Source organism: Staurois parvus, unplaced genomic scaffold (genome assembly GCF_062004578.1).
Source record: "Staurois parvus isolate SC_StPar_1 unplaced genomic scaffold, SC_StPar_1.0 ptg000291l, whole genome shotgun sequence".
Lineage (NCBI taxonomy): Eukaryota > Metazoa > Chordata > Amphibia > Anura > Ranidae > Staurois > Staurois parvus.
The window spans coordinates 6,466,966-6,490,690 of record NW_028318087.1 but is presented as its reverse complement, the minus strand read 5'-3'; the positions used below and the strand labels follow the sequence as shown (position 1 = coordinate 6,490,690).

General features: G+C 40.7%; 1 protein-coding gene across 18 annotated transcripts in view; it reads right to left on the bottom strand.

The window, feature by feature from the left end:
- The window catches only part of KCNMA1 (potassium calcium-activated channel subfamily M alpha 1), a 976,002-nt gene that overhangs the window by 401,463 nt on the left and 550,814 nt on the right, over positions 1-23,725 (bottom strand). For all 18 annotated transcript variants that reach the window (XM_089682563.1, XM_089682562.1, XM_089682551.1 and 15 more), the window contains exons 7-8: positions 6,057-6,132; positions 1,849-2,019 (exon numbers count right to left, since the gene is read on the bottom strand). In XM_089682563.1, the coding sequence (XP_089538689.1) occupies positions 1,849-2,019; positions 6,057-6,132 (247 nt within the window). The remainder of the gene's footprint in view (positions 1-1,848; positions 2,020-6,056; positions 6,133-23,725) is intronic.

The following is a 23,725-nucleotide window of genomic DNA, read 5'->3' as shown; positions in this document are numbered from 1 at the left end:
AACTCTCTTTTGCCCCCTCACTTCCATTTGTTGGTGCACCACTCTATGCACCCTACTCATACAATAGTCCATCTTGGCAGCAAGCAAAAGATGGTGGCTACATTTTTACATACAGTGGGACCATGGAGAATGAATGCAGCTACCCTCCAAGAGGAAGCTGAATCACAGAAGCTAATACAGAAAATCTGGAGATTTGGAGGCGCCTAAGAGCAACAGAAGGTACTTTTTGAGTTAAGAATACATACTTGGATAGAATTTTATTTTTTAATCCAGAGTTTAGTGTTACTTTAAGGCAGCTTTGTTACAGCTTAGTGCAGCTGATTTCCTGTGCCTGCCTGAAGTTGCTTCTCACTGCCCTCTCTATAGCAGATATATTGAGAGGAAGCTGCTACATTTGAGGGATCTGTTTCTAGTGTCTATACTGACTATGCCCATGACTATAGGACTCCTGGTAAGTTCAATATTTATATTTTCTGTCATTTACTTATTAAAAGTTATCTGAGAAATCTAGTGTGCTTTTGATTCATTGTTATAGCTTTCGTATTTTTAAATTGCCATTCAAAACATCAAGTATTGGTATATAAAAGTTTTTACTGTAATGTAATCTCTTTAAGATGTGGTCAGACTTCAGTGAGCGCATCTTATTGTGTAACAAATAAAATATAAAGACTTATCACTGATCTCCTGTGAATGCCAGTTACCTGCTTGTCTCTGTTATCAAATCATTTGTGTCACCAACTTGTAACAATTATGCAGGCAGTGATGTCAATCCTTCTGATCAGCTTTGTTTATTTTCAGTTACTTACAGTAGTTGGAAAGTCTTTATGCTACCAGTCTGATAATATGTAGCCAAGCACAATGTCTTTTAAGAAGAACCACTAGCACCCTATGTATTTTATTCAATGTAGGTTTCTTATAAGTATCTTAGGGACTCTGGAAGTAAGGTCCCTTCAGTTGGGTTATCAGGTCTGCACCACATTTTTGCAATTATAATAAGAACTTCCCCATTTCAACTGCAGAGGTTAGATCATCCCTTCTTTACCAAGAAATAAGACTGAACTGAAACAGGGTCGGCAACAGATTTCAAAACAAAATCTCTAAGAGATATAAGAAACACCTTTGGCCTTAAATTATACCTACTGCTAAAAAAGTACTTTGGTGTAGCTACATTTTGTATTTTAAAGTGAATTTGTGCTTTGCCCATACAGGGCAAAGATGCACCTAACAAACACCCTCTCCAGCTGCACATACACACCTACCCTTTACCCTATCATCACTTGGTTCAATCCCTGAGAGTGAAAGGAAATGCATTCTCCTCTTCCTCCCATGTGACAGCGATGGCTGTTGGTGATCTACCTGGTGACAACTTAAGCATCCTGCGCTGTTATATGGTGGCAGGTTGTGTAGGCCTTATCAAAAATGTGCACGTAAGTGCAGCTGCATAGGACAGCAATGAATGAATCTGTTGAATTGTCCTGCATGAAGGACAGTCACCTTAAGTTATGTTAGTACAATAAGGGTTGTTTTATACAATAGCCCATATCTACTCTCTTCATACAGATACCAAAAGTACTTTTTAATTCAACAGGTTTATTAATGAATAAATCATCCTCTAAACTATGGCTGTCTGTAAAATTTGGTCAGGTAATAAAAAAAAATAAAACATTGTAAACTAAAGTAGAACTCGAACATTATAGTTTTCCATAGAAATTGGATTAGAGTCCATGAAATACAGTTTCATGTATTCTTTATGTAGCCAAGGTGAACAGAAGATGGGTTTGCAATGCTCTGCAGGTTTCTATGAAACTGAAAACAAACATACTGTTATAGCAAATTAAGAATTTTTACCAAACCGCCAAGAATGAAGAAGACCATGAAGAGACGGCCAAGGGTGGTTTTTGCATAAACATCACCATATCCCACAGTTGACATGGTAACCATTAGCAAGTAGACACATTCCCAATATGAAATGCTCTGTGAGTTTCGAAAATCGTCCCATGGGTCCCCAGAGTTCTCGACCTAGATGGAACACAGAACACTTCTTTGTATTTTGAAATAGAAACATTTCATAAAGTTGCACAGTTAAAGTTAAACAGAAATAAAAAATACTAATTAGTGCAGCTCTGTATTTATTAATACCAGAGCAGTACAAGGAGTCAATCAGATGTGCTGAAGTTCTTAGGATGTTCTACATCCTTGTTAAATGTTCTTAGGATAGGAGACAGCACAGTGATAGAGAGATGAGCCCATCATTTGCTGTTCTCCTTTTACTGTCCAGTGTCAGGGTGGATGAAGAGAGGATAACTATGTTACTGAACCACTACAGAAATAAAAACAGGTCCTAGGTCCCCTGACAACAGTGTTTTGTGGTGTGGCAGAGTAAATACAGATTCCATGAGACGTAAAACAGCTCCTTTTTTGTGTTTTAACTGTACATATACAATATGCTGTATATATACGCTCACTGGCCACTTTATTAGGTACACCTTGATAATTCTGGAGTGGACATGAGTTACTCTTGCCTATCATCTTGAACCAGTCTGCCCATTCTCCTCTGACATCAACAAGGCATTTTGTGTCCACACAACTGCAGCTCAATGGATATATTCTCTTTTTCGGACCATTCTCTGTAAACCTAAGAGATGGTTGTGCGTGAAAATCACAGTAAATAAGCAGTTTTTTAAATACTTAAGACCGGCCTGTCTGGCACCAACAGCCATGCCACATTCAAAGTCACTTAAAACCGCTTTCTTCCCTATTATGATGCTCAGTTTGAACTTCAGCAAGTGGTCTTCACCATGTCCAGATGCCTAAATGCATTGAGTTGCTGCCATGTGAATGGCTGATTAGCAGTTTGTGATACCAAGCAATTGAGTAGATGTACCTAATAAAGTGTGTGTGTATGTCTATACATTATATACACACACATATATATATATATATATATATATATATATATATATATATATATATACCCACACACACTATATTGTCAAATGCTTTACAAGCACGTGAACTTTAAATGGAATCCCAGTCTTAGTCCGTAGAATTCAATACTTTGCAGCTTTAACAGCTTCCTTCAACTCTTCTGGGAAGGCTGTCCACAAGGTTAGGAGTGTGTCTATGGCAATTTTTGACCATTGTTCCAGAAGCGCATTTGTGAGGTCAGGCACTGATGTCGGATGAGAAGACCTGTCTCGCAGTCTCCACTCTAATTCATCCCAATTTGAAGGACATCCCTCCAAATCATTGGATTCAGGTTTTCCAATCATTCCATGGCCACAGGTGTATAAAATCAAGCACCAAGCACCTAGGCATGCAGACTGCTTCTACAAACATTTGTGAAAGAATAGGTCGCTCTCAGGAGCTCAGTGAATTCAAGAGTGGTACCGTGATAGGTTGCCACCTGTGCAATAAGTCCATCTGTGAAATTTCCTTGCTACAAAAGATTCCATGGTCAACTGTTAGTGGTATTATAACAAAGTGGAGGCAACTGGGAAAAACAGCAACTCAGCCATGAGGTGGCAGGCCATGTACAAATGACAGAGCGGGGTCAGCACATGCTGACATGCACAGTGTGCAGAAGTCGCCTATTGTCTACAGAGTCAATAGATGAAGACCTCCAAACTTCGTATGGCCTTCAGATTAGCACAACAACAGTGTGTAGAGAGCTTCGCGGAATGGGTTTCCATGGCCGAGAGGTTGCATCCAAGTCTTACATCACCAAGTCCAATGCAAAGCGTAGGATGCAGTGGTGTAAAGCACACCATTACTGGACTCTATAGTAGCAGAGATGTGTCCTCTGGAGTGATGAATCATGCTCATCTGTCTGGCAATCCGATGGACGTGTCTGGGTTTGGCGGGTGCCAGGAGAATGGTACTTGTCTGACTGCATTGTGCCAAGTGTAAAGTTTGGTGGAGGGGGGATTATGGTTTGGGGTTGTTTTTCAGGGGTTGGGCTTGGTCCCTTAGTTCCAGTGAAGGGAACTCTTAAGGCGTCAGCATACCAAGACATTTTGGACAATTTCACGCTTCCAACTTTGTGGGAACAGTTGTGTGATGGCCCCTTCCTGTTCCAACATGACCCTGCACCAGTACAAAATACAAGGTCCATAAAGACATGGATGAGCCAATTTGGGGTGGAGGAACATGACTGGCCTGCACAGAGTCCTGACCTCAACCCAATAGAACACCTTTGGGATGAATTACAGCGGAGACTGCAAGCCAGGCCTTCTCATCCGACATCACAAATGCGCTTCTGAAAGAATGGTCAAACATTCCAATAGGCACACTCCTAAACCTTGTGGACAGCCTTCCAAGAAGAGTTGAAGCTGTTATAGCTGCAAAGGGTGGGCTAACACAATATTGAACCCTACGGACCAAGAATGGGATGCCATTAAAGTCCATGTGTTTGTTAAGGCAGGCATCCCAATATTTTTGGCAATATAGTGTGTGTGCGTGTGTGTATATATATATATATATATATATATATATATATATATATATATATATATATATATATATATATATATATATTACATACACATACTTTATTAGGTAAACCTATTCAATTGCTTGGTGACACAAACTGCTAATCAGCCAATCACATGGCAGAAACTCAATGCATTTAGGCATCTGGACATGGCGACATATATATATATATATATATATATATATATATATATATATATATATATATATATATATATACACACACACACACACACACACACACACACACGTATATATATACATATATAAATTTATATATACACACTATTTATTTATTAAAACAATGTGCTACACTTTTAGCTTGCCATTTATTGAAGCAGAACTGTCCCTGTTGCAAAAGATGAAGATATGGATGAGGGTTAATGACAAATTTTCTCCTAAGTACTGTGTTGGTGTCTTGTTTGTGTATTCACTCACAATCTAGTACAATATTTTTGCTTTCCTTCATTCAAGTTTCAGCCATATTGCTTTCCTTCATTCAGGTTTCAGCCACATTACATAAGCCTGGAAGGTTACTGAATGGTGTTACAGAAAAGAGCAACCCATCCAGACAGAACTATAATAAACCATCCAAGCTTTTACATAACTTCCCAGTGATTCCAATGGAAAAGACTTCATGGACCAAAGAAAAAGAAAGTTACTCTGCATTTAAATTGGAAGAAAAGTGTAAAGCATGGTATAAAGAGTTTTTTTTTTTTTTGTTCAACCAGCAGATTGAACAAAAAAAGAAACAGAGATCCCCCGTTTCCCCCTATCAGAATACACAGGTCAGTGCTGATCTGCACCGGCCCGATGGAATACTGGTTTTCTAGAAGACCAGTTCGACAGAAACTGGTCTAACGACTGGCTTATGTTAAACACACAGGGGTATGTAGTGACAACAATTTGTCTGGTTTCTGCTGAACCAGCTGATTTTCAGTGCGTATTTACCCAGATTTAATCAACTCTATTCAGGTCACGTAATCCCATAGCTTTGGCTTCCCTGTGTCAGTAAACAGGTGCTGCAGAGGAGAGGAGGGAGCACCAACAATGGCTGGGTAATGGGGGCCTATGGGTGTGATCTTGGCTCTAAAAATATAAAACCATTGTTGAGCACTCCCTTACACAGATTTGCAGAATCACGTGGCCAGATCAAAGTGGAGCAAAAATAGGTAAGTACAAAGTTCTTTTTATACAGGTTAGGCAACATAGGTAGAGGGAAGTGGGGCGAAATGTTTTTAAGCATAGTTATAGCTAGGGTTTTCTAATTTAAAAGTGTTGAACAGTTAAATAGTTATGTAATAGAATATAATTTTAAATGAAACTGAAAAAAGCACAGCTGGGAATGCATATATATTCAAAATAATAAGTTGTAAGGGAAAAACAAAGTTTTAAAACGCTAAAGTCATTGTCCTATTATAGAACGTGTTTTTTCTGTTTTTGGTTAACTGTAATGAATGAATATAAACAAAACCTATAATAATAATAATAGTAAATAATATTAGCAAACATATACTATATTTATCAGTTGCTTTGGGTTAAAAAAAAGAATAAGCAATACTCACCAAATGAATGAAACCCGCGGCTGTTAACCAAGTGCTGATAAAAATGGAGCAAAGATTTACCAGCTTAATGGAATTACTGGAAAAAAACAATGAAGCAAAAAATCTATTAGTTCATGTTAAAGAAAATAATCAACCCTAATTTTTCCAATGGGAACTTTATTGCTTCACTTAACTAACTTCCAAAACTCTAAATTTAGACTCTATTTTATTTTACTCTATATTAAAACTCTATTTAGAAACATTGTTGAACCTGCATGAGGCAGAACACAATACAAGCTTAATAATATAGATTCTAAACATTTATAGGGAGTCAGAATGTCCACTGGATTCACAAAAGACAGGCTGGAACACTCAGGTACAATATAAAGGCACCTTGTGCCATTAAACCTCTTATTGTCAGTCAATTTCTAATTTGAGGTAGGCTATTAGGCATATTCTGTGATTGTTTATAATAAGAGCAATTTACATTTCTGTACAGTAATAAAAGTGAGAGGAGGGAAGGAATTCATGGTTGCACCACCAATGTTGTAGAGGAGTGGCCAGATTAAAGCAGTTAGTCAGTGGCCAAGTGGCTGCAACTATATTAGCTTCTTCAGATGAAATTAGTGGGACAATAGAATTGCTGAACATTCTTTGTTTACATATTTGTGTGTTAACTGCTTCAGCACCGGCCTATAGCAGAAATACTGCTACAGGGCGGCATGGATGCGCAAATTCACGTATATACATTTTGCCCTACCCGCACCGCCATTCGCAACCTTGGCTGTCAATCCTACTACGGACCCCTGGACACTACCCTGCATACTACTTATACTGGCCAGAACTCAGCAGACAGTCAGGCTAGCACTGAGGCTAGCCAGGTGTGAAACTAGTTGAGGAAGTCAGCCTGCAGTACCAGAAGTTCTGCCTTCATGAAGACTTCTGGCATCAATCTTGTAAGGGTGACCAATTATTCTCCAGAACAAAATCGGGAAAGAAAATGAGTGCTGAGTTTCTTGCTGTAGCTAACTTTAAAAAAGTAGGTTTTCTTCAGGGTGTCCTTACTTTTTATTGGGGCTTGCTAGTTAACTTTATATATATATATATATATATATATATATATATATATATATATATATATATATATATATTTTAAAAAAGTGCCGTACCATAGTGACCTTTGATTCTCTCAGGTTGCCTACCCCTGCTTTAAAGTATCCAAGGACATTGTCTGACACTGTTCTATGCCTGGTACATATTTTGCATGAATTGGAAAGACTCAGACCTGTCAATGATAACCTAATCTAAATATACAAACTCATCGTTAATGGTCAAGGTTGTCCAAATAAGATCAGAAAAATATGGTACTCTTTGCTAAGTAAAATGAATGCTGTGTCTTAGCTTGATATGATTCTATTTTCGCATTTGCTTCTTCTTCAGTGAGGTGTGACGAGAATTAGAGAGAGTGAATGTGTATCTGTTTTTGTGTGTTATACAGTGGCGAAAACAATTATTTGATCCCCAGCAGATTTTGTAAGTTTTCCCACTTCAAAGAAATGAAGGGTCTATAATTTTTATCATAGGTGTATTTTAAATGATGGAGACAGAATATCAACCAAAAAGCCAACTAATTGTAATGTTATAAATTGAGTTGCCGTTCAGAGAGTAAAATAAGTATTTGATCCCCTACCAACCAACAATATTTCTGGCTCCCACAGACTGGCTCATGTGGTACACAGATTAGTCCTGTCAATTTAAGAAGGTGCTCCTAATGACAACTCATTAAACATTGACTGCAGTAGAGGATCCTGAGTCCCTCCATTCTCACCCTATCCATGTACAACTCTCAGGTCCCATTCACACCTGAGCGTAGCATTTTTGTGCATTTTTTCTCATGTTTTTAAGCACGTTTGCAAATGTTTATGCGCAATTTGCTCAGGCGTTTTCAGGCTTTTTGAAAAAAAAATAAAAAATCACCTGTGACATCAATTGTTGCTATGTTTTGCCATGCCAGAAAAACATTCTTGGTCATGCGAAAAATTGCGCTAAAGCACATGAAACAGCACAATTTGCATGTTTCCATGTATTTCTATAGGAATTAAAACGCACCAAAAACGCATCAATCTGCCCGAGTGGAGCTACAAAAGTATCTCCAAAACTGAGTTTCCGGCGACTTGGAGTGGAGATGTGAACCATTTCCATACAGTAATATTGATTTTTTTTTTCTCCTGGGAGTTTTGGAGCTTCAAGCTACAAAACCCTCAGGTGTGAATGGGGTCTCAAGAGTTTGGGAGGGATGAAACATCCCTCTTGAAACCCACCCCATATCCTCCTGATCACCGCCAGGACTCCAAATCACCTCCTCCTCTGCCTTCTGCTGCCTCATTGCATTTCCCATGCGAGTGGAAGGCAGGGATGGCTTCCTCAGCAAAATAATGCTGGATGAGGATGACCTTTTGGCCAAAACACTGGTGACAGGGTACCTGTCCCTTTGGTCTAGCAAATACCATAAACCTGTGGAAAGGAATGATTCCCCAAACTTGAATGGGAACAGATACAAAGCCAGGATTGGCATTAGGATGCTGGGCATGAAGGTGATTTGAGGACACTGCAGAGCTCTATGAACCAACCCAGTGACGTCACATGCTGAAAAATAGTAAATATCTCCTAAAAGGTGTACGTGCTGTCTGTACAGTACCTATAGCCAGGGCCGGGACAAGGCCATCTGGCGCCCAGGGCGAAGTCCCCCCCCCCCCCAAATGTATGAGCATTGTGTGTCAGCAAAATCCCCTGAGCCTCTCTCCCCGCAAAAAAAAAAAATTCAAGAACTAATCTTTACCTTTATCCTCAAAGCAAAAATTATTTTTACAAGTCAAAATTCATCCTAAACAAAAAATGTACCCTCATCCAGTAAAACTCCCCACTCCCAGATCAAATAATTTCCCTGCCCAAATGCCCCTTCTTAGTACAAATCCTCTAACCCTCAAATTTACCCTCTGAGCATACTTTCTCTCCCGCCCACTAAATCCCTCTCTCCCAGCACAAATCCCCTCTCCTAGCACTAATCCTCCCCCCAATATCCTCTTCTAGCACAAATACCTTCAATTAACCTTACTAGCACAAATCTTCCCCCCTCCCCCCAAATTCCTCTGAACACAAATTCACCTTCCTAGTACAAATCCCCCTCTAAATCACCCCTTCTAGCACAATGCTCTAAATCCCCAACTGCACCTTGGGCAACCTGTCACTCCTTTCTTTCTTTCTTGAGGCATAATTTATGAATGTTAATTCATGCAGCTTTGTAGAAATCAGCCACATTCAATATTTCCATAATGTACGAATAGTTAGATTTGAACAAATCCCTGATCTACAAGGGCCGTGTATGCTCTATGATGAAGACACTACTATGATACATATAGACTATATAAGATTTGCAAGTGGGATAAGTGTCTTTTTAATTGTTAGGACAGGGATATGCATTACTATGTTGACAAACGGAGAGCAAATCCAACTATGTCCCTTTAATAGGTAGATATTGGGCAGTCCCTGTGTGGTGACAATACAGTTATAAGGGACTACCAAAATTCCACCCAACGTCCAGACGAAGCTACGCTACTTCCCAGCGAAAATGCGTTGACGTCACATGCAACATCATGTGATGCTATCTTACGATCGGGGAATACTATGATGACGGCGTTCCAGCGGAACTTGTAAAGTGCAGAGAGATTTGTGACATGAATCTTTAGTGGCAGAGCTGTGGTGAACCTTTCCTCTCACAAGGTAGAAGCTGGTTGAGTTCTAGGCTTCACACAGCCAGCTGCATGGCTAGAAACACCCTTTAAATGCCAGATCAGTAAACAATCTCAGTAAGAACTGAGGAAGTGCAGATTATTTTATTTTATTGGAAAGGTAACATAGTGCAGTTTTTAGAATTTGTTAAGTCCTATAGTAGGAGTAGCTGTCAAAGCAGATAGGCATTTGAAAGTGGGTGGGTACCCATGCATACCCAGAGTAAATCTAGAGTACACAGCATTCATGTTATTAGTCCTTATTAATGGATAATTTAAAAAAATGGATATACCATGAAATCGTAAGGCAAAGAAATTTGAAGTGCTAAAAAATGTAATCCCTTACAGGAGAAAATACTGATTGGTCACATGACCAATATTAGGTACTAGCTACATGATTATTGCTAAGGATCACCATTCAGTCAAAACTACCAATTACAGCTATGCATAAACTTTAGTTCCCTAGGCCCCTTCCACAGAGTGCACATGACTTTATAGAAGTACCACAGGACTAGCTGCCACATGAATTTCAGGTTGTTTTATCCAGATAAGGTATTCTATTCCTCCTATTGCTTTAATTGTCTCTACTGTAAAAATACAATTGTCATTAAATTAATATAATTGGCTCTAATATGTGCATGTATGAATGTAATTTAGGGACCTTAGATTGTATGCCCCTTGAGGGCTAGGGACTGATATGAATGTACAATATATTAAATAAAGCGCTGCGTAAATTGACAGCGCTATACAAGTACCTGAAATAACTAAAATAAATAAATATTTGAGTACAGGTGTGTTTACCTATACAAACTGCAAATGTATTTGTAACATGATGTTGAATAATAAAAGCAGTAACATTTTTCTCAGTTATTTACTTTTGGAATTTATTTTGCAACTCCAAAGAAAACCTATACCCAAAAGGGTTTTATCTGTGTTTGTGGGATGGAACCAAGGAAGTGAGAATTGCTGCCAACCTCAGTGCAAATGTGAAATATCAAGATCTATTTTCAGCTGAACTACTGATTTTGGCCTTAACTTAACTAAAAAAAATGCTTTCATCAGTGGTTCTAAAGTCTGCGTGTTTTTTACCTTAATGCATTTCCTGTATTAAGGTATAAAAAACACCCCACTACTTTCCTCCACTCCATTCTAAACACTTATCTGAGTCCTCCAACGATCCAGTGCTGTGCCCAGCTGAAGGTCTTCTCTCCCCTCTTTCTGCTCTCACAGGCTTTACTGAGAGCAACGTGAGCCACTGGCTCCTGCTGCTGTCAGTCAAATCCTGTGAGGAGGGAGCAGGGCCAAGCCACAATGCTGGCATCTATATATGCACAGAGCCTGGCTTGGGAGCACACTGAATGTTTGCCCCCATACCACACAGCCTGCTATGGGGGCACACACAGAAGAGGAGCAGACAGTGCTGGCAGGGGTCCCAGAAGTGGAAGTAAGAGGTCGCTCTTTGCAATATCATTGCAGAGAGCAGGTAAGTATAAACCTGTTTATTATTTTAACCAGTTGCAGTACACCCTATAGTAGCAGTGCTACAGGGCGGCACAGCTGCGCACAATCACGTCTATATACATGACTTGCATTTCCGGGTAGGGGGCGCGTGCGCCCCCTACCTGCACCACTATTGGCTGTTGGGGATGTCAATCACTGGGTCCCGGAAGGCGATTTACGGTCAGGACTCCATGATTGTCAAAAGGGCTGAGCGGGGAGAGGTCTGTGTGTAAACAACACAGATCTCTCTCCTGTCAGCATGGACATGCTGCTTTTTATCTCTCTGCACAGCAGAGATGCAAAGCAGCATGTCCTCCTAGTAAAACACAACACAGCACACAATGTAAAACACACACAGCACACAGTTAACCCTTTGATCGCCCCAGATGTTAACCCCTTCCTGCTCAGTGTCATTAGTACAGTGTCAGTACTTTTTATTAGCACTGATCACTGTATTGGTGTCACTGGAGATGTCAGTGGCCGTTAGTCAGTTCCCACCCAGTGTCGGAATGCCTGCCGCAATCCCGCTATAAGTCGCTTATCACCGCCATTACTAGTATAAAAAAAATGAAAATTCCAGTATATATACACCCAGATGCTATAACTTTCACGTAAACCAATTAATATACAATTATAGGGATTATTTTTTAGTAAAGACGTAGCAGAACGCATTTTGGCCTAAATCTGTGAAGAAATTTGATTTTATAGGGATTATTTTTTAGTAAAGACACAGCAGAACGCATTTTGGCCTAAATCTGTGAAGAAATTTGATTTTTAAAAAATTTTTATTGGATATGTTTTATAGTAAAAAGTAAAAAAAAAATGTTTTTTTTCATAATTTTCAGCTTTATTTTTTGTTTATAGGGCAAAAAATGTAGGTAATCAAATATCACCAAAATAAAGCTCTATTTGTGTGGGTGGGATTACAAATTTCATTTATTTACAGTGCTGCATGACTGCGCAATTGTCAGTTAAAATAATGCAGAATTGCATCGTAAAAAATGGCCCGGTCAGGAAGGGGAGTAAATCCTCTGGAGGAAGCAAGGGGTTAATGAAAAAAAAAAAAAAAAGACAACCTCTATAACCACTTTAACTTGTCAAAAAGGTGGCCATTAAACAAACTTTACACATAATAGGGTTGCATGTATTTACACAGTTTCACCACAGACATGAATGCCATAATTATTGTGTGGAAAAACACAATCTTTTAAAATTCAAACTCATTTGTTTAATACTAGGTTACAAAAGAACAAAGTTAAAAAATGCATTTTTCACATCCTTGCACTGACCATTCCACTTAGTGGTACTGTAATCTTTATTTGGTGAGTTAGGATAAATGTCTTATACAACTGAATCTTCTTTAATCGAGTCTTGTGTCAGTGGAGGGGTTAAGCTTCTTGCTGCTTGTTCCCTGTGTTATGAATGGCCAGACCTTGATTCATGAATGAGATTTCATTGTAATCCTAATACAGCTAGGGATGCCCACCCACTTCCATCTGCTGCCCTTGTTACAAACAGAATCAGCACAATGGCAAAGTCAAACACACATGTGGACAAATACACAACAGCAATACCTAAACAGCCAATACTGTATGGAAACTGTATTGATTGAATTTAAAAGAAATCAACTCCAAGTAGCAGGTTTCAGTAAGGGTTATCTAGGAACTGGCACAGCCTATTCCTAAATATCTAACATATACACTTATCCTGAATGTAGTCGGAAGATTTTCGGTAGCAAAACCGGAAAATGTAAAAATAAACTTGGCATACAGTGTCAAGTTTAAGATCACTGATATGTTCAGTTTTGGGTCAGACTAAGACCCCATTCACACTTGAGCGTTTTTCAGCACGGAGCTTAAAAAACGTTCAACAAGTAAAATCCCATTATTTCCAATTCTTTTATACCAAAAACAAATGTTAAAAGCAAATTCAATTTTGAAGAACTATCGAACAACATTTGTCAAGTTGACATTATCAAATGTACTTGAAAGATTTCTCGTATTAAGATCCATTTGAAAATCTACCAGTGTATGGTCAACTTTATTGAGCTGAATCACCGGCTAGTCTCTGTCAACTCTCAAAACCCCTAGCAGCGAAACTCTCCCACAGTAGTTTAAAGTGTATTTCCACTTTCGCAGTAATAAAAAAATAAAAACACCACAATATATACTTATTTGTTCCTGATCTCTAAACTTTTAACTATTTGTAAGGACAGTGTTCCAAGAAAGTTAAAACTGAAAATGGGTGCATGAGCAGCGATCCAAGATGGCGGACACGTGAGAGCTGAGCTCCACCAACCCTCAGCGCTCACAGCCTTCCCACTCACCCTCTGCAGCTGTCACAGACCTGGGAGAGCTCTCCCACACAGCGGCTCACCACCAGGCACCCATATGGGTAAAATCGGGCGTTGGAAGCAGCCAACGCCGCCTCCTCCTCCGGACCCTAGGCCTTCCATCATGGATCGATTTTTCACTAGGCCTGCATCTCCAGCCTCGAGTAGTTGTGGTGGCCCGAGTGATTGCTCCGGAGAGTCCGCAGACATGGATGGGACAGACGCAGAAGCTCCTGCTGCCTTACTTTCTACTCCATGGATCCCTTCTTTGACAGTGCATATCCTGGAGGACAAACTGCAAGTATTTTCATACAATATCACCCGCACTATTTCTTCTGAAATTGGGAAGTTGGCTCAGGAGCTTAGGGGGGAGATAACCCAATTGGGAAACCGCACAGACCACCTTGAGTCTAAGTTTGATGAATTGGTGCAGTATGTCCATGTCCTGGAAGAGGATAATGAGACTCTGAAACATTCCGTGTCTCAGCTGCAGCTCCAGCAGGAATACTTGGAAAACAGGGAGCGCCACCAGAATCTTCATGTCAGTGGCATCTCTAAAACAGTCCCTGACGACCACCTTCAACATTAACTGCAGTCTCTGTTGCCACTCTGGCTCCCAAAGTACCAGAAGTAGATTGGCGTATGGATCGGGCTTATAGGTCGTTAGGTCCGAAGCCGCCTGAGGGTACTAGGCCTAGAGATGTTATCATTCGCTTTCACTACTTTGACAGCAAAGAAGCCTTACTCTCTTCCACCCATAACAAGTGCTCCCTGGAATTTAAATGGGACAGACTTCAAATTTTCAATGATCTGTCCCCCATCACCTTGGCAAAAAGGTTTGCCTTGAAGCCGGTCACCACTCATCTACAGCAGCACCGCATCGCTTACCGGTGGGGATTTCCCTTCAAACTAGTTGTCTCCAAGGACAATGCCCAAGTTGTACTTCATGATCTGCATGAAGCAGACTCCTTCTTTAAACAGCTGTGACTACCTCCCTTGCCAGAAGATGCCCTTCTGCAGCCTCCTACCCCGTCCAGGTCCTCTACTACTCCACACAAGATCTGGATCTGCTAAACCTGGGTAGAAGAGTTTTCCACACAATCCTCAACGTCCCTGACTTCTTAGTTTGATGGGCCCCGCCACCTGACTCTCTTATATATCAAGTCTCCCACCCTGTTAATTAAGTGCCTGAGCCCCCATGTGTGCCTTAACAATTTTCCTAATTGTTGCGTCCTGCTTATAGCTGTTTTGTACACCACAGAAGTAGGCAATTGCCGTTTCAGGTCAGCTGCTGTGATCCTCCCTTGTGATCAGGTTTTTACACCTGACGACTTGTGATATTTCCAATAATATCTTTGCTGATATCTTTGTTTCTGGCCGTAATCCCTACGGCTTGTTTTACATAGTTAGTCTGGCTGAAAAAAGACAAAAGTCCATCCAGTTCAACCATAGAAAAAAAAAAAAAAAGTTATAATTCTATACCCACAATTGATCCAGAGGAAGGCAAAAAAAACCCAGAAAACCACAATCCAATTTGCACCTACTGGGAAAAAAAATTCCTTCCTGATCCCCCGAGAGGCAATAGGATATTCCCTGGATCGACTTGGTACCTGCCCACACTGCCAAAAGCACCAAAACCTGGTTCATTGACCATGGGATTACTGTGCTTGATTGGCCAGCAAACTCGCCTGACCTGAACCCCATAGAGAATCTATGGGGCATTGCCAAGAGAAAGATGAGAGACATGAGACCGAGCAATGCAGAAGAGCTGAAGGCCGCTATTGAAGCATCCTGGTCTTCCATAACACCTCAGCAGTGCCACAGGCTGATAGCTTCCATGCCACGAAGCATTGAGGCAGTAATTGCTGCAAAAGGGGCCCAAACCAAGTACTGAGTACATATGCATACTTATACTTTTCAGAGGTCCGATATTGTTCTATGTACAATCCTTGTTTTATTGATTGCATGTAATCTAATTTTCTGAGATTGTAGTTTTGGGGTTTTCATGAGCTGTAAGCCATAATCATCACAATTATGACAAATCAAGGCTTGAACTATCTTGCTTTGCATGTAATGAGTCTATCTCATATATTAGTTTCACCTTTTAAATTGCATTACTGAAATAAATGAACTTTTGCATGATATTCTAATTTTTCGAGTTTCACCTGTATGTACGAAGGCTCTCCACTTGTGCTTTTGAATTTGTATATATCCAACTCTGGTTAGCTGTTATTTCTTTCTCAAACCCTGGATAAACTGTGTTCCCTATCTACTCCATGCATGACTGTTGGGGGGGATTTTAATCTGGTTATGTCCCCTCACAAAGATAGGAAGGTACTTTTTGCACCTACCCCATCGAAGAGATTATGCTCCTCCTCGATGGCTTTCCGTAAATTGATTATGGAACATCGCCTCTTAGACTCCTGGCGAATCAGACATCCTCTCTAAAGGCAATTCATGTTTTATTCTACTCCACATTGCGTGTTCTCTAGACTGGATCACTTTTTCGTCACCGCCCCCAAGGGGCCACCGCCCCTTTTTGGTTTCCTCCGAGATCAACCCGATGACTTGGTCAGACCATGCCTCATTGTCACTTGATCTTCTTCTTCCTATCTCCTCCACTAAGGTTTGTCATTGGCAAATGAGAGTTTTCTGCGCTCAGAACAACTTCAAGAAGAGCTCTCTCAAGGTTTGTTAGCTTATTTTCAACTTAACGCTGGTATGGTATCCTCATCCTCAACCCTCTGGGAGGCCCATAAGGCTGTTTTCAGAGGCCTCTATCTCCATGGGTTCTCATTTGAAGAAGGCCTCTGTTTGTGCTAGACAATCCCTCCTGCGTCAATTATCCTTTGCCAAGCGTCGATTACTAGACAATCCGTCTATACCTCGGCTTCAGAAAGTTTCCCATATACGGGATCAAATCAAGGCTTTTGATCTGCATATATCGGCTCACTCTCTCGCCTGGGCTAGACAAACATTTAATGAGTTTTCTAATAAACCACATCGTATGCTTGTACATAGACTCAAATCTCAAATGTCCCCCTCATTGCCGGGCCACCTTCTCCAGTCTGATGGCAAACCCACGTATGACCCACATGTTATGGCTACAGTATTTTGGGGAATACAATGAGAAACTTTATAATTGCCTAACTCTTGATAATCATCCTCCTCTTCAGCTGGCCTTTCAATTGCCATGTTTGTCACCTTTTAAAGTTACAGCCCTAAATTTGGACATCTCTACTGAAGAATTGGATGTTGTCAAACACCTCCCTTCTCACAAATCTCCAGGGCCGGGTGGTCTTCCTTACTCATATTACAAGTCCTTTATCGGCATCTTAGCCCCCTATCTCCAGACCTTGTTCCGGGATCTCCTAAAAGGGGTGCATCCACACAACGATTTTACCTGTGCATACATCTCTGTGATCCCCAAGCCAGATAAGGATCATTCCCTTCCAGATATTCATCGCCCTATAGCCTTATTACATTCTGACTACAAGATCTTTAGGAAAATACTAGCTAACAGATTGGCCAAATGTATCTCCAAGCTTATACACAGAGACCAGGTGGGATTTGTCCTGGCTAGACACGCAGGAGGACCATTGACCTGATTGATCTAGTCAATAAGTCTCCGACCCTACTCTCTTGTTGAGCTTGGATGCCCTAACAGCGTTTGATAGACTAAGTTGGCCATACATGTTTCTAGTCCTGGAAAGATTTGGGTTTAGTGGTCCGTTTGTAGCTGCTTTAAAAGCCTTCTACTCCACTCCCTCTTCCCGGGTCAAATTAACGTTGTTTCTATCCCCTTCCTTTCGGATGTCCAATGGGACTCGCCAGGGATGCCTGCTTTCCCCCTTGTTGTTTATCCTCTGTTGGGAACCCCTGGCTATAGCTATTAGAACCAATCCGAATATCCATGGGATTCGCACCCACGATAGGGACTTTAAACTGTCTTTGTTCACTGACGATATCTTGCGGACGTTGACGGAACCCCACATTACCCTGCCGATCTTACATTGTACCGTACAGCTTTTTGGTATACTGTCGGGTTAGAAGTTCAACGCATCTAAAACTGAAGCATTACCACTTCATAGACTGTCTACGATTCTATCCCCTTCAGTTAAATTATCCCTATTGGTGGTGTCCCCATGCCTTGAAGTATTTAAGTATCAATCTTTCTTCCTCATACCACTCCCTCTATGAAGCTAATCTCTCCCCTCTGTTTCATGCAATCACTCAATCTTTAAAATCTTGGGACAATCTTGCCATCTCCTTCCTTGGATGGATTAATGTGCTAAAAATGACCATACTGCCCAAACTTCTGTACCTGTTTGAGACGCTTCCTGTTCCTATTCCCATGACCAAGTTGCGCTCCTTCAGAAATCCTCCCTCCACTTCATCTGGCATAATAAATCTCACCGCATTGCCAGTACTGTCTTCCTCTCTCCACTATCTAGAGGGGGGGGGGGGGGGGGGAGTCTGGGGGCCCCAGACATTGTGTCGTTTAATTTGGCTACTCACCTTCATGCCCTGGTCTCATGGTCTTCCCAACGCCCCCCTAATAAATGGGCAAAGATTGAGTGGCTACAGCTAAGTCCAACACACCCCTGCTCTTTACTCTGGTCAACGCCCAACATTGACACCACCTTTTGCAAACATCTCCTGCTAAGTCCCATGTATTTCACGTTATCTATATTTTAGCGGTGTAGGGTTAGTTTTGCTTTGGCTTCTCAGTGTTCCCCCCATGCCAATGTTATACTTAATCCCAGTCTCCCGGATAGCTTGGTGTTGGCCCGCGTGCGTCCCTGGGCCGAGGCCAATCTATTTCAGTTGCGACATTTGGTCCACCCAGTTTAAATCTTTTTCTGAAATTCAAAAAAGCTACTTGTCATCTCACCAGTATTATGCTTATCTACAGATACGTCACTTTTTTTCCTCTAAAGTCTCCTCTCTAAGCCTTGAGAAGCCTACTCCCTTTGAAAGCATCTGCATCCAGGGTCCGTGCCAACGGGGTATTATTTCCCCTACTTATAAACTGCTTCAAGATGCCTGCCTCCTTACTATTGATGCACACCTTTATATGTGCAAATGGCCCCGAATCCTCCAACGGGATATTGCCTTGGATCAATGGAGTAGGATTTGGGAGGCTGCCTCCTGATCTTCTATATGTGTAGTGTATAAAGAAACCACGTATAAAATATAGACTCCAGAGGTTCTCCATGCCTGCAATCCGAACCCTTCCCCTGCCTGCTGGTGATGTGGGGAGGAAACTGGCACTCTCTTCCACATTTTCTGGACCTGCCAACACATTGCACCTTTTTGGAGAGAGGTCCCTAACTTTTGCAACTACTCATAAAGGCTCCCGACGCATTTGAGCCCATTCACTTTTTACGAGGCCTACCATTTTCTGGCCTCTCCAAATTTGCCAGGAAATTATCCTGCCATGTTTTAACAGTAGCCAGAAGAACCATTCCCATGCATTGGCTTTCTACTACGCCTTCTACATGATCAGAATTAGTGAAGGTACTAGCAGAGATTAGAAGAATGGAATACCTCACTGCTTTACATGCTAACGCTGTCCCCACCTTTGAGGCAGTTTGGGAACCCTGGGATCTTTTTCATTTCTGATTTACCTACTCAATTGTATGCAAATGATGGCTAGTTCACTGTTATGTACTGACATTGTATGTACCTATATACCTCTCATTGATGAGCCTCTTTCTTTGTTCTTTATTTCATTATTTATGCCACTCTGTTGTAAACTTTTTGAAAGATCAATAAAAAATAAATTGCATAAAAAAAAAAAAAAAACTGAAAATGAAAATCTGTCTACACAGTACAGACAGGGTTAATTAAAGCAAATATAGCAGCCCAGCCCCCTCATCAACAAGGAGAACTATGTGAATGGTGACACAACAAATAAAATATAAAGTAGGTGTTATCCCAGTTGGACTGCAAAAAAGTAAAAATATACTTTAACCACTTGCCGACCACGCTATAGCCAAAATATGGCTGTAGCACAGCTCTCCAGTTTAAACACAGCTGATCACAGATCGCAGTGAGAGATTAACCACAGTGGCCCTTTACCATGTGATCAGCTGTGTCCAATCACAGCTGATCACATGTAAAAAGGCTTGTCCGTTAACGGCACACATGGTCTATCTCTGTGTGCGGAAAGGAGAGCCTATAACCAGCCAGTCTGACAGGGCACAGTGAATACATTGTTTACACTGATAATCAGGGAACTGACCATCAGTCCCCTGATTATCATTGCAGCTCCATCAGTGCCAATCAGTATCCAACAGTGCAGGTTATCAATGCCCATCAGCACAGTCATCAGTGCCGCCTCATCAGTGCAGTCTCAGTGCCCACCAGTGCTGCCTCATCAGTTCACATCAGTCCAGCCACATCCGTGACCATCAGTGAAGAAGAAAAATTACTTATTTGCACAATTTTACAACAGAAATGAAGAAAATCATTTTTTTAATATTTTCAGGTTTTTTTAGTTTGTTTAGCACAAAGAAATTTAAAAAAATGATAAACATTTTATATGGGTACAATATTGCATTACAGCACAATTGTCATTCAAAGTGTGACAGCGCTGAAAGCTGAAAAGTGTCCTGGACAGGAAGGGGATGAAAGTGCCTGGTACTGAAGCAATTAAACTTCCACCATAAGATCATAATGAAGAATGTTACAATTCTGCCACTCCCACCCCCTATGTCAGTTTGTACCATGCTCCAATCTTCTTTTTTCTGGACCTGGCATACACTTCCTAGGGTAAGCAACATCAACCCTCTCTTGCTGTCAATTGTAGCTGAGTAAATCTGAGATGTCCTAAAGCTGAATCCATTTTGCAACATGATAATGAAGAATTCTAAAGATTTTGTGCATTAAAGCCCTATTAAGCCAGAAACCAAAAATTTTATATATTGCAGCTTACCAATCACTAGATATGGTGGCTGCATTTGTTTTCTTTTCTTAGTCCCCCCCCCCCCCGTTTTATTCTGGTGATCTGGCCAATAACATACCTCCTTAGAGTGCCCCAACTGCCATTGGTAAATGGTTTGTCTCAGTGTAACTGATACATCTTGCAAAAGAGCTTGTTTTTTTTTTTTTTAAAAAAACAGACTTACTGGCCATATTGCCTGATAAAAGTAGAAGGAAAGCTTAAAAAAAGATAACCAATGCATCCATCACATCTAAGAATTGGTAAGCTGCAATATAATAAATGTTTGCTTTTGGGTTTATTACTGCTTTAAGAGATATCAAAACTCTAGTACAAAAATGTAACATTTTGCAGCTAACAAGTTCTTAGATGTGGTAGTTGCATTCATTTTAATTTTTTAGGATAAGAACATTTTTTAGTAAGTACACAAAATACTTGTTTGTTCTTATAGATGAGTAACATAGGAAATTGTGTTGTACTGGCCACAGTAAAAGTAGGCAGAAAGAGGTGTTACAGAGGGAATATTTGGCAACTGGAGATCCCAAGATGAATAAATAAGGCTACTTTCACACTGAGGAGTTTTTGACGCATCTGTGCATTAAAAAAGCATCTGAAACACTAAAAAAAAAAATGCTTCCCTATTTTTGTCTATGTATGTTTTCACACTGGGGTGTTGTGCTTCCATTGCGGTGTAAAAACTCCTCGAAGCATCTTTGGACATTTTTGTTGAGTTAAAAAAAAAAAAAAACGCCCTAAAAGCTCTTCCCATTCAAATCAATGGAAAGCGCATGAAAAGCGCTTCGAAAACGCCTCTGAGAAGAGTTTTTGGTGCAGTTTTTAAGTCATGTGTCCTTTAAGAAATGCTCAGAAAGATCAGCAAAAATGCATATACATATTTGCCGTGTTTTTGCGGCGGATCAGTGTGAAAGTAGCCTTACAGCAAGTGATTCCATTTACAGTTGCAAGAAGTATGTGAACCCCTTGGGATTACGTGGAGTTTTGCATGAATTGGGCATAAAATGTGCTCTGAACGTCAGCTAAGTCACAACAATAGAAGAACACAGTCTGATGAACATAATACTACAGAAACATTAGATGTTGCCATGGTTTAACTGCACATAACATGTAAACATTCACAGTGCAGGGAGGAAAAAAGTATGTGAGGCCCTAACTTAATGACTTCTCCCAAAGCTAATTGGAGCCAGGAGTGAGCCAACCTTGACTCCAATCAGTGTGCTGATATTGGATGTGTTGCTGACAGCTGTCCTGCCCTTAAAAAATACACACCTGTTTTGGGTTTACTGGTTTCAAGAAGCACTGTCTGATGTGAACCATGCCACGCAGAAAAGAGCTCTCAGAAGACCTACGATCAAGAATTGTTGACTTGCATGAAGCTGGAAAGGGTTACAAAAGTATCTCCAAAAGCCTTGATGTTCACGTGTCCACGGTAAGACAGACTGTCTACAAATGAAGAAAGTTTAGCACTGTTGCTACTCTCCCTAGGCGTGGTCGTCCTGTAAAAATGACTGCAAGACCACAGCGCAGAATGCTGCATGAGGTAAAGAAGAATCCCAGAGTGTCAGCTAAACACCTACAGAAATCTCTGGCACATGCTAACATTTTTGTTGACACATCTACAATAAGGAAAACATTAAACAAGAATGGAGTACATGGGAGGACACCACGGAGGAAGCCATTGCTGTCCAAAAAGAATATTGCAGCACGTTTGAAGTTTCAAAAGAGCACCTGGATGTTCCACAGCACTACTGGCAAAATATACTGTGGACAGATGAAACCAAGATTGAGTTGTTTGGGGAGAACACACAACACTGTGTGGAGAAAAAAAGGCACAGCACACCATCAAAACCTCATCCCCACTGTAAAACATGGCGGAGGGAGCATCATGGTTTGGGGCTGCTTTGCTGCCTCAGGGCCTGGACGGATTGTTGTCATTGATGGGAAAATGAATTCCAGAGTTTATCAAGACATTTTGCAGGAAAACGTACGACCATCTGTCCGCCAACTGAAGCTCCGCAGAGGATGGGTGATGCAACAGGACAATGACCCAAAGCATACAAGTAATTCAACAAAACAATGGCTGAAACAGCACAGAATACGCCTTCTGGAGTGGCCCAGTCAGAGTCCTGACCTCAACCCGATTGAAATGCTGTGGCATGACCTTAAGAGAACGATTCACACCAGACATCCCAAGAATATTGCAACACTGAAACAGTTTTGTGAAGAGGAGTGGTCCAAAATTACTCCAGATTGTTGTGCAGGTCTGATCTGCAACTACAGGAAATGTTTGGTTGAGGTTATTGCTGCCAAAGGAGGGTCAATCAGTTATTAAGTCCAAAGGTTCACATACTTTTTCCTCCCTGCACTGTGAATGTTTACATGTTATGTGCAATTAAACCATGGAAACATCTAATGTTTGTGTAGTATTTTGTTCAGCAGACTGTGTTCTTCTATTGTTGTGACTTAGATGACGTTCAGAGCACATTTTATGCCCAATTCATGCAAAACTCCACGTAATCCCAAAGGGTTCACATACTTTTTCTTGCAACTGTACTCTGTTTCTGATAATGTAAAGAGAATTGATTAGAAGAAAAGAAATGATTTGCTCTTTGTATATAGTATTTGATTTCATTTAATTTTTCTTACTGGCTTCCATGGCTTATCAGATAAAATGTGTCTGTAAGGCTACTTTCACACTGAGGAGTTTTTTAACCATTTTTGCGTTTAAAAAAGGGCCTGAAAAGCTTAAGAAAAATGCTTCCCTATGTATGTGAATGTATATCTACTGTATGTATGTTTTCACACTGAGGCGTTGTGCTTGCGGTGCAGTGTAAAAACTCCTGCTTGCAGCATCTTGGGGCATGTTCGGGGAGTTAAAAAAAAAAAAAAATGCCCCAAAACTGCCTCTTTCCATTGAATTCAATGAAAAATGCCACAAAAATTCTTCAAAAGCACCTGAAAAATGACTCGGAGAAGCATTTTTGGTGCAGTTTTTAAGTCACGTATCCTTTAAAAGCGCTTAGAAAGCGCAGAAAAAACCGCCTATGCGTTTTTGCGGCGGATCAATGTGAAAGTAGCCTAAATGTTAGATCTTATATTTGTATTA